This window comes from Nycticebus coucang, chromosome 13, assembly GCF_027406575.1.
Source record: "Nycticebus coucang isolate mNycCou1 chromosome 13, mNycCou1.pri, whole genome shotgun sequence".
NCBI lineage: Eukaryota > Metazoa > Chordata > Mammalia > Primates > Lorisidae > Nycticebus > Nycticebus coucang.
The window spans coordinates 66,512,721-66,524,908 of record NC_069792.1 but is presented as its reverse complement, the minus strand read 5'-3'; the positions used below and the strand labels follow the sequence as shown (position 1 = coordinate 66,524,908).

At 34.2% G+C, this 12,188-nt stretch overlaps 1 protein-coding gene across 46 annotated transcripts in view; it reads right to left on the bottom strand.

Moving 5' to 3' along the window:
- RIMS2 (regulating synaptic membrane exocytosis 2) overlaps positions 1 to 12,188 on the bottom strand; it is a 683,906-nt gene that overhangs the window by 427,993 nt on the left and 243,725 nt on the right. For 15 of the 46 annotated variants that reach the window (XM_053559685.1, XM_053559697.1, XM_053559707.1 and 12 more), the window contains exon 1: positions 545 to 1,071. The exons of the other annotated variants lie outside the window; for them this stretch is intronic. In XM_053559685.1, the coding sequence (XP_053415660.1) occupies positions 545 to 666 (122 nt within the window). In that variant the 5' untranslated portion in view covers positions 667 to 1,071. Of the gene's footprint in view, positions 1 to 544; positions 1,072 to 12,188 lie in introns of those variants that run through there. 46 annotated transcript variants of the gene reach the window in all.

Genomic DNA, 12,188 nt, shown 5'->3' with positions numbered 1-12,188 from the left:
CTGCCAATCTAGACAACCAAGCTAAATACAAAGCCTTATTAGCAGTTCCACAATATAGCTTGTTTAAAAGTGATTATTGATCTACCCTGCATAGAGAAATGTATTAGACCTAGAAAACATCTTCCACATGTTTTACAAGAGCATGCATGATTGCTAATTCACATTTTCCAACAAATCACATGTGATCACATAGACCCATCCCTACATATGCAATGTAATCACTGCCATGATCACAAAGAAAACATCTTTTAGGCATTTTAAGTTAGTCATTTTATTTATTAGAAAACAAAATAATGAAACGGTCTTATATTTGTATTATGTTTCAGAGGTCAAGCTAGTTAAATTTAAGATGCATATTATGCTTTGAAGTAAGCTGATTTTCCTTCTTAAAATCAAATTAATCAAGAATGCTACATAAAATTTTATGTTTATGGTAAAAAAAAAATGCCCTTATAATACTAACATAAATATACAAGTTTTACAGCCATATGATTATTATTCTGAAAAAGCAGTATTAAAAGAAAATATACTTAGCTCTACTCACCTTGCATTGTTCAGTGTTTGTCCAAAAAGCTCATTTTGTAAAATATTTGGTGGGGATGAAAAAACCCCATGAAAATGAGACAAAACAGAATTGCAGACCTGGCGCAATGTCTCAAATTGCATTTTCTTTCTTTTTTTTTCCCCTTCTCTTATTTTTCCTTACCACCTGTCTTTAAAGTCATCTATTTGCCGACACCATCAGATAAAAACATGCCAATCAAGTTCCATATTTCTCTTGAGCTCTGTAAAAACTGTGCTTAAATGAGCAAAGGTTGATAGTTAATTGTACAGTCATTATTCTTCTAATTCAGTCGTAGAAGATTCAGTACCGTGCAGCTTTCGGCTTTCTCCTGACTGTAGCAAGAATTCTAAACAGCAGTAAGCTTTTTGGGCATTCCTAGCTGAAGTGTGAAGCTGAGCTGCTTTCATGTACTCTACTCATATTTCTCTAAGCCTATTAAAAACGCGCAATGAATAGATGCTGTCGTCAGGAGTTTCAGCACATCTGGCCGCCAGCAATAAAATCTCAGAAGTAATAAAAATGGAAACAAGGTATCTTCTCAATTTTAATAAGGTAAGAATAAGAGAAATTATGCATTTCTCCCTTTTTGCCTTTCCTGAAAAACTGGTACTCCAGCAACAGAGTATATCTGTTCAATGTGCAGGCTGCTGCACAGGACCAGAACACTCTAAAAATAAGTGGTATATTCTTCTTATGATATCATGAAGCAATAAAAATATAACCAACAATAGAGTTTTTATTGCCTGCCTTTATAATACCATAATTCTACAACAAAGTACATTTGGAAAACATGTACTTAGTTGTCTTAATTTCTTACTTAATTTCAAAATGAATTCATTCATTTATTTTTAAAGAAAAGTGAATAATGTACAATCTGGTGCCTTTGTAAAGGCTACACAAATTGACTACATATTATTCACGTAATTTAGAGCTATACGCTATCAATTAAAATTCACTTCAAAAACACACATAAAATAAAAATTTTTCCACAAATCCTTGGGGAAAAAAACCCACAACCAAGGGCAGAGACACTTTATCAATTAACATTAATTTATTTTGATAGGGGAGGGTCATAACATTTTTTATATGAGAACTCTTCCTGTAGGAATAGTCTTAGAGAATCCTCCACATCATCATCCACTCTCAGGGAATAATTCTGTGTCAGAAGAAATTTAAGGTTAATATATTTCCAGGTGAAATCTATTATTCCATAAAAGATATCTGAGAGTAGTGTGTAAACTGAATTTTAAATATCTCAATTTAAATTTAAATATTAAAGATATTTAATATTTGTATTGATCTTTTGCTCCTACCCCTTGATGTTTCTTTAATAGATGCAACTTTTAGCCCTTTTTTAGCTAAACTCTTAGCCCTAACCTTCTCTATCCCCTTCCACATACATAATACTGTCAACAAATAGGCATTTAAATACACTAAATTTTTTAAAACTAGTGAATTATTTTTTGACATAATTACCATGTCACAAAATAAACATCTAATAATATAAAATTTCAAATAACTAATGTATTTATTTTTAAACAAAAGTGTTAAATTATGGCTTTTTCCTCCAGTAAGAGTGCCCCAATTTGACTATTATTTATAATTTCAAATTTTCATAGGTGCACAACAATCTATTTCTCAAAGGCACACATGTATATACATAAATCATAACATATTTTTAGTTTATAAAACACTTCTTTTTTTTTGCAGTTTTTGGCCGGGACTTTGTTTGAACCTGCCACCTCCAGCATACGGGGCCGGCACCCTACTCCTTTGAGCCACAGGTGCCACCTATACTTCTATATTTATTTTTTAATAGCCAGGAAACATCATATGTGTTAATGTTACCATTATTGTATAGATGAAAGGAAAATGTCTTTTATGGATTAAAGATCACTATGTAAAACATAGAATATTTGGAACGAAAGTCTTTGCCGTGGACTCCATTTCCTCTGCTCCTTCCCTATCAGTCTGTTTTCCACATATGTGCACACATACGCATACGCACACACACACAGACTTACACCTATTATAAATAGGCCAATTTCCATAGGTGAATAGGAAAACTACCTGCCAGTGATCTAATCCAGGACATTTCAGTTAAAGCAAACATGTCAAATGTTTTAATTCACGAGTAATTTTAAATGGGTTTCTTCCATTTATCTCAAATAGAAACAACTTGATGAGCTTTAAATTTGTAAGCTTCTGATCACAACTCGATTTTTTTTTTTCACATCTACAAAAGGTCAGTTTCTATGGTATAAACCTAAACATTTTTTAAATTATTTCCAAGTAAATTTTATAGTTCTTATAATTTGTAATGAAAAAATTAAATTTGCCCTTATAGGTAGAATTAATTTTTATACATAATCAGAAACCCTTTAAAAACAGATCTACTAAATAAGAAGGTGATTATACTGTAAGAACATTCTTTGTTAAAAATGTTTTTCTTTTTCAAAATTGAATATGAAAGCAAAGTTATAAAAAGAGTTTAATGATTAGAATAAGTCTTAAAAATGGCTCCTTTGAAATATCAACTGCCTTCCTCAGAGACTTATTTTCCATTTCTCACTATACAACACTCACCCTACTGACCAGCTTCCTCTTGGTTCCCTCATTATACCATAAGTGATTTCTTCTATCTTCCTTCTCCATTATCACCTTTCATCTATTCCTACTCATTCTTAAGAGCTCACATGTCACCATCATAGGAAGACTTCTCCTAACCTAGATTAGGTCCCCTATTGTGCACTCTTATACTGTGCACTTATTCTGCACACCATTTGGTATGTGCTAACTATGTATCTACTTGGAAAATAAATGTTTAATATCTTTCACCCTCAATTCAATAAGGTTAAAATTCTTCATTCTCTCTTACTCACCTAGCAAAATGCCTAGCACAAAGCAGATGTTCAATAAACATTTGTTGAATAAATGGATGCATAAATTTTAGCAAAAGTTAATTCTTAGTCACATTCATAGATAGTATAGAAAACATCTCAAGGCTTCATTTGGTTCCCAGTTTTTAAATACATTTTTCCTTGTTTATTTATTTTTAGCCTACTTCATCATGTTATAAGGTTCATAAATGCAAGAGCCATCAATATTTACAATCAAACCATTGACTTTTGGATAAACATTGTAACTTGTTATGAATATTCTGAGCATTACAAAATATGTTCATATATAATATTTGCTTTAAATTTTCTACATCGTGCAAGCTCACAAGTAACATAAATGTTGGAGACTTCTTTGAGAACAAGAAGAATATGGCTCTTTGAGTCAAGTGGCCCAGGTTTAAGTATTGACACCAACTCTAACTACCTCAGAATCTTCACTTTATATATATGAACTTTGGTTTCATCAAGTGTAAAATTGGGCCTATCATTTATATCATAGGATTACTGTAACAAATATAATATGTATAATGAATTTTACCTAGTGTTTGGAAGTAATATTACTATGAACTACCTAAGGAATTAAATTACTGGTACATGAATTCTAACAATTATGTTCAGGTATCTTTTATTTATTTATTATACTTACAAACACATATTTATAGTTTTTTTGCAAACTATAAAGTCTCTATCCCTTTATCATATGGATGCTGATGGGACATAATGCTTATATTTTTCAAGAAAATTTAGGTATACTCAGAGTGACTTGCATAAGATTAACTCCATATTTACACTGAGTCCAGTAAAGAAGGATTAACTTTCACAAATGGTATAGATAGTAGCAACCGTTTCTCTATGGATGTTCTATTACAATCTTTAGCATATCACTGGAAATGACAGTACTAATGAAAGTTCTAACAGAAGAAGCAAAAGCAATAACAGAAAATATCTTTGTTAACCAACAAAATTCAAATAAAAATAATAAGATAATGCATCTTTGCCTATTAAAATGGCAAAAGATTGACCAGAGGAGCAAATGGTGAGTCACGCCACATTTATTGGTAGGAATATACATTGGCAAATCCTTTTGGAGAAATGTTTAGTAGTATGTCTCAAAAAATTTTTTAAATGCTCACAATCTGAGAGAACACTAGAACAACATACATCAAAATGTTAATATTGATTTTCTCTGGGTGAGAACATCACAGATTTTTTCTATTATATTTTTTGATACACTAGCCACAACCAAAGCCCAAAGTTCAATCTACATACCAGGAAGAATTCCATAATTATGATTCTACAATTTAGATACAAATGTAAACCATCCCATATTAACAAGATGTGAACACATGATCTTTTGCTTATCAGTGCTCAGGTAAATAAAATACTAGATAATCAATTTTCATGTGATTAGCTTTGTTGGTGTCCAGTAGAAATGATCTCTTCTTCTTTAAGTTCCTAAGATCTATAATAACTTAAATTGTTTAATTAGTACTATGAAACACCAAATGGGAAGAAAAACTAAAAGTCAGTACTAACTTCTTTACAACATCTACAAGCTCTTAAATTAAAATAGTTTAAGAGTCTTTGTTTGCAAATGCCTATAGGCTGCTAAGTTAAATGTCTTATAAAAATTAACACAAACTCAAAAATTAAATGAAAGAATCAAAATGGGGGTAGAGGGAGGGGGATTAGTGGGATTACACCAGCAGTGCATCTTACAAGGGTATATGTGAAACTTGGTAAACCGTCTGTGAAGCTAGTGAATGATGCCCCATGATTATATCAATGTACACAGCTATGATTTAATAAAAAAAAAAAAAAAAAAGAATCAAAATGGGAAAAGTACGCTCTATTAAATTAATAACAACACAGCCTCTTACCTAATAAGGTATGATCACTTAGGATATAATTAGATTTTATAAAAGTTTAGTTTTAAAGAGTACCAAAGTGATTCCATTAAAGTGCAACATACATGAAAATAACTAAACATATATGTAAACATAGCTAATGAGTTATTAAAATCATATAATCTACAACATGTATAATCCATAACAAAAAGCCCCAACATGCTAAAGGAATTTTTCATTTTCTTAAAATTTATATCTGTAGACCTATCCATATAATTGAAACAACTGCATCATCTCACCCGTTGTGTTATTCTTGTTCCACTGACTATCTGAAGAATCTGACAAATAAATATCTAAGAGTTTAAAGAAAGATGGTCCAGAGAACAAACATTTTGAAAAATGGTGTCTTCATTTGTTTTGCAAATTAAAGTCTCTACGGTAAATATTTCCCCAAGGAGCAAGGATTATAGAAACATTATAAGCAAAGAAATAAAAGGCAGATGATGGAATTCCTAACAAAGGGAAGAAAAAGAAAGCATTCCAAAAAGGTAATTTGGCCTATGCTTCAATTTAGGGTGAACTATAATATATTCGGGATGGAAACAAAGAAGAACAGCCCAGATCTAAATACACATACTACCAATCTAAAGATAACTAGTATATTTCAGCTCAGAAAATTTCAGATAAAAATTTTAAAATGGCTCAAAATGCATGAGTTTTCATAAAAAGTTTTTAAAAATTTGTTGATGCCCAGTTATTTCCTGATACAGAAAAGTACTGCACAGTATTTCTTAGGAAATGTCCCTAGTTCTGACCACTGCTACAGAACAGACTCATCACACAAGCAGTTTCTACAATTTAATTCATAAAGGAAAGGGGAAGCTTAATGAAAGCCACTGCAAATGTGTGAAGCCCCACCATCATTATCTCTCTCACTCTTCTTTTTAGGTCAGAAATATAAGGGCTAATCCTACTGTGCTCTTGCTCAAGCTGCACTATTCTGAAAAGTATTACTAGCTTGCTTCCTTAGTCTATGCCAAAACAGCTCTGGAGAGCACAATTTCCACACCTTACAGCTGGCAACAGCAGAAATACCTTTCTCATTGGATGCAAGAGTTACAAACCTAGGTTTAAGCTCCAGAATGAGAATGTCAGAAATGACACCTAGAGATTCTACCAATTAGAAGAAAGAGAATAACTATCTCTGAAAAAAATTTGGTAAGTCCCTCCAACATTAGGACTGCTAGTTCCAAGTATATATTCCTTTGATAACTATCAAAAGAACCACTGGAAGCTACACTACAATTTCAGGGAGCTATAGCAACATGAGTAAAATCAACTCCATCTCTAATAGCTACATTCACCAAGAGCCACGATATAAGGTATGTTTATTGCCTTGGGGCTTCAAGGACTCACACTAAAGCTTGCAAACAGCCTCCCCAAGACACCTCTGCTGCCTTATATCTTCCAAGTCACCTACATTCTCAGAAAATAACTAGTACTGCACATTGTTATTATATAAAAATATTAGAAATAATAATCATTGGCATAACTATAAACCTATTTAGGCAAAATATGGGAACAATGATATACTATGCAATAACACTGGCCTCCAGGAGTTTCCATTTGTAATTCCTTTCACACAATTCCTCTCTAATTACGTTATTGAAACAGGAAGAAGAGTTTCTCCCAAAGCCTACCTATTCCATAAATACAAACCTTTGTTTCAGCTTTGACAATGTAAGTATATCTATATGTATATCAAGGCATTATTTTGTAGACCTTAAATATATACAATAAAATTTTTTTAAAGAATATCATTAAGGTTCAATACTAAAGAAAAAGTTATCTACATAAATGTATAACAATAAAGTTTAAAGTAATTTGTTTTCACTAGAACTTGCTCATTACAGAACACGTTTCATAAACTAGAACATAGACTAGAATATATTCTGTCTTTGTCAGCTATATAATCCAGTAGAACCTCCATAGTTGACCAGCTCTTTAAACTGACCTCGTTTTCATAGGCCAGACATGCACATTTACCTATCAATATGGTAAGCCTCATTCCTTATGTTCACCACCTCCAAATGTTGACCAGTTTGTTACAGTGCCTTGGGTGGTCAACTTACAGAGGTTCACTATACATTTGATGAAATATGTAGCAAGTAGTAACCAGTAGTTTGCCACTGACTGAGTATAAATGGGAAACAGTGAGTTGGAACTTAATTGTTTGACTCTTTTCCATTGGCTACCTTCTCCTCACGTATTTATCTTTCCCCGTCCACTTCCTTCACCTGTAAACATAGCCCCAGAAGCCACTATAGAACTACCATAACTGCCTCTAAAGAGGCTTAGCTTAGACGAAATATTAATGATGATTCCAAGGGTTTTTTTATTTTAATTTCAATATGGGCAGAAGTTTTTGGAGACTTATTGAAAGGTCAATCGGTTTGAATTAGACATGTGATGAAGGATCACACAACTGCTCTAAGTTCTACCTTGCTGTCTTTAAAAGCTTTCAAGCAGAGAAAATAAAAGATTTGTGTAAAGACTGAATTATACATAAGATAAAGTTAGTTAACTTGTAAAGTTCCTTCACAATTTATGCTGAATCCCAAATGCCTTCTGTTCCCATCATACTATAGTTACAAAAGGGATTATATCAAGAGTAATAATCTCAAAACTCCCTGGTTCTTTGCCCCTACCTGTATTTTAATAGATGCCTCCCCTGTCCTCTAACTCATCTACTACACATACATCATCTTCAGTGTGTGTGCTGATTACGAAGCTACTTGAGGATGGAGCCTTGCCACATGTGGTGCCTCCTCAGTCTGAATCCCAGTTCCCAGCCAAAGGTGGTGAATCTCAAGTCTACAACAATTCAAGGTGCTGTGCTTTATGCAAGTATTAGAAAAATGAATCACTGTTCAAAATTCATTCATTCATTGAGTACTAACTAAAATCAAATAGGTAGTTAAAGTTAAATGCTAAAGGACCTACAGGAAAGAAAGAAAAAGAGATAAGGGAGGAAGGAGGGTGGAAAAAGAAAAGGAAGGAGGTAAGGAAAGAGGGAGGTAAGGAGAACATCATCCCAGCCCTTATAGGAGTTTTAATCAATAGTCCAGGAGGGAAGATACTCAATAAATAATTGTATGTATTATTAAAAATTATATTTAGAAATGTGAAGATAACTTATAATGAGCAGCCTTAAAGTAGTCTTGGCGTTCAGAAGTTTAGGGCAACTTCTGGAAAAAGTACCATTGAAGATGAGAACCATGGAATAATAAGTGTTAGCCAAGCCAAAAGTGAGCCAAAGGAGTATCCAACATACAGAGTACTACATTATACAAAGGTCAAGAGATGACATCAATTAGAGTGTAATTAAAGAACCAGAAGAGGCCAATTCAGGAGAAATCAAGTAGTTAAAGCAGAAATGGGAGCAACACCCTACAAGGCATTGAAAACTGATGAATATTTTGATTTTTAATCAAATTCATAAATAATTCCGTGTTTTGCTGTAACAACACTCTTTGAGTGAATAGATGCATCAAGTCCTAGTAGTCAGAATGGAAGAGATTCAAGAGTTAAGAAAAAACACATAGAAGAAAATACAACCATAAACGAAAATATCATCCCACTACATGTGGATGAAGGGAAATCAATTAGAAAGCTAAAGCAATAGTCCAAACAAGACTTTAATTGTCTTGGATTAATGTGTTCACAGTAAGATTGGGGGAAAAAATAGACTAAAAAAAATAGACATAGGGATTGAGTGGCGAAGGAAGTAGAAGATAGTGTATGAAGGTCAAGAAAGAAGTCAAAAGTAACTCTCAGCTTTCTCTCTTAAGTAACCAAGCTGATAGTCTTAAAATTTGCTGAGACAGAATGCTAAAGGAGGAGCAGGCTGACATAGAGGGAAGGGGAAAATAATGATTTGTTGAATTTGACGTACATGCAAGATAGCTAAAAAGACAGATAAAGTAAACAATTGGATATGACACTGTGGCGTTCAGAAAAGCATTCTCAGAGCTGAAGATATAACTTCAGGAAGCATCAGCATGTTAGCAATGATTTCAAACAAGCAAAGTGGATGAGATCACCCAGAGAGAAAATTCAAAATGAAAAAGAAAAGAGGTCTAAGAGTACCAAGGAACTAAGTTCCACATTAAGTCGTTAGGTAAAGAAGGAAAAGCCAGTGAAACAAACAGAGGAGGAGTAGCCACAGAGGAAGGAGAAAAATCAGGGAAGTATAGTGGCCTAGAAGCCAATAAAAAGCAAGTGTTTTTTTTTGTTTTTTTTTTTTTTTTTGTAGAGACAGAGTCTCACTGTACCGCCCTCGGGTAGAGTGCCGTGGCGTCACGCGGCTCACAGCAACCTCTAACTCTTGGGCTTACGCGATTCTCTTGCCTCAGCCTCCCGACCAGCTGGGACTACAGGCACCCGCCACAACGCCCGGCTATTTTTTTGTTGCAGTTTGGCCGGGGCTGGGTTTGAACCCACCACCTTCGGCATATGGGGCCGGCGCCCTACTCACTGAGCCACAGGCGAGTGTTTTAAGAAGAAGAATATGATCAATTCTGTGTCATATATTCTGCCATCCAGAATTTGAAGAATTGCTGCTTGCTACCCTGTACTTCAAAACATTTATCCTGAAAAAAGGTCTTTTGGCCTGAGATTCATTCACTCTATAGGACCCAGATCCAGCCTGTAAAATGGTCTGGGAACAGATTGCTTCTTAGCTTCTTTTGTTTTTGCAGTTTTTGGCTGGGGCCAGGTTTGAACCCACCACCTCCAGTATATGGGTCCAGCATCCTACTCCTTGAGCCACAGGCACAGCCCAGCTTTTTAGCTTCTTTCATCAATCCCTCTCCTCCCTTGGTGATAAGTAAGCAAATAAAATTATTAGTCTTTATTCAGTCCAAATACAAGACTTTATGCAAATAAAGTTATACAAATCTCTATATATTTCAACCCAATCCTCTCAATTTAAAAAATATAATTTGATGCTTACAAATGGACAGAAAGATCCTAGTTACTTAGAAGTGACGGTGATTAGGCACCAACTCTGAAAATTGAAAAGAAAGTAAATGTAAATAAGACCTATTCTGTCAACTTTCTATCTAGCTTACTCTTTTTCTTACTAGCTCCTTCCTAAAATACTTAGTTTATTTGCTATTGAACGCATTTTAGAAGTCCCTTGGTTCTAACTTGTAATGATAAATAACTAACATTTGTCCAAGGCAGAAGGATCACTTGAGGTCAAGAGTTGGAGACCAGCCTAAGTAAGAATGAAGGCCCCCTCCCATCAGCACTCATTCCCCATCTTTAAAAAAATAGAAAAAAATAGCCCAATGGCCAGGTGTAGGGACGTTGTGGTATGCACAGGTATTCACTCCCAGTTACTCAGGAGACTGAGGCAAGAGGATCACTAGAGCCCAGAAATTTGAACAGCACACATGATGATGCCATAGCACTAGCTGAGGCAGTAGAGCAAGAATCTGTCTCAAAAAAAAAAATTATTTTATATGTGCATCAAGTCATCAGTGATTTTTTTTTTTAACTATATTATTTCCTGTCTTTTTTTTTTTGAGACAGAGTCTCACTATGTTGCCCTTAGAGTGCCAGGGCATCACAGTTCACAGCAACCTCAAACTCTTGGGCTTAACCAATTCTCTTGCCTCAGCTTCCCAAGTAGCTGGGACTACAGGTCCCCACCACAACACCCAGTTATTTTTTATTACTGTTGTCTTTGTTGTTTAGCAAGCCTGGGTTTGAACCCACCAGCCCCCGGTGCATGTGGCCAGTGCCCTAACCACTGAGCTATGGGTGTCGAGCCATTATTTCCTGTCTTAAAGAGCCTTGCTTGACCCCTACATTCCTTTCCAGGTACAACACCATTTATCTGCTTCTCTTCACATCAAAATTTCTTGAAGAAGTTGTCTATAGTTGTTATGTTCACTTTCTCATTTCATATCCTCTTATTATTCTATACTAGAAATAATAATATAATATAATTATATATTATATATAAAATAATAATATATGTAATATAATATATAATATAACTTATATATATATAAAATAATAATATAAAACTAAATAATTAAGTTTCCATCTCTTAATACTCTATTGAGATTGGAGTTACCAATGACTTCCATGTTGCCACATTCAACAGACAATTCTCTATTCTTTTCTTAATATGACTTCTCAACAACCTCTGACATTAATGCTAAGCTATCCATGACTTCTTCATCTCCTGATTTTCTTCTTGCTCAGAGGGAATATTTTCTTAGTGTCATTTGCTGGCTTTTACTCCTCTCTTAGATCTTTAAACGTTGGGAATGTCCAAAGTCTTGCTGTGGCTATGTCATGGGCCCCTAGTCTTCTGTTACAAGCTCTTCCTAAGTGACTCAGATTCCATGTCTTTAAATATCTTCTGTACGTTGTATCTTTGCCCTTAGATATCTTTGCCCTTTGCCTGAAACATTTAGACTCATTTAAACATCTGTCAATTTTGCATCACCAAATGGAATTCCAAAAGGCATTTCAAACATAACAAAGCCAAATAGAACTCCTGATATCCTCACTCAAACCTGGTCCTCTCATTTTTTCCTTTCTTGGAACAACACATGATTTATGTAGGAGTTATTCTTGAGATCTTTTTCTTTCACACTCCACTGCACATATCCAATCTATTAGCAGGTTCTATCAACTTTATCTTTAAAACAGAATACAAAGCCATCAACATTTTCCTTCTCATTACTATAATGCTAGTTCAAACTACTAACATCTCTTTCATGGACTTCTTCAACAGTCTAACTTCCTGCTGGATTAATCTTATCCCCTACAATCTATTCTCCATACAAAGATTGA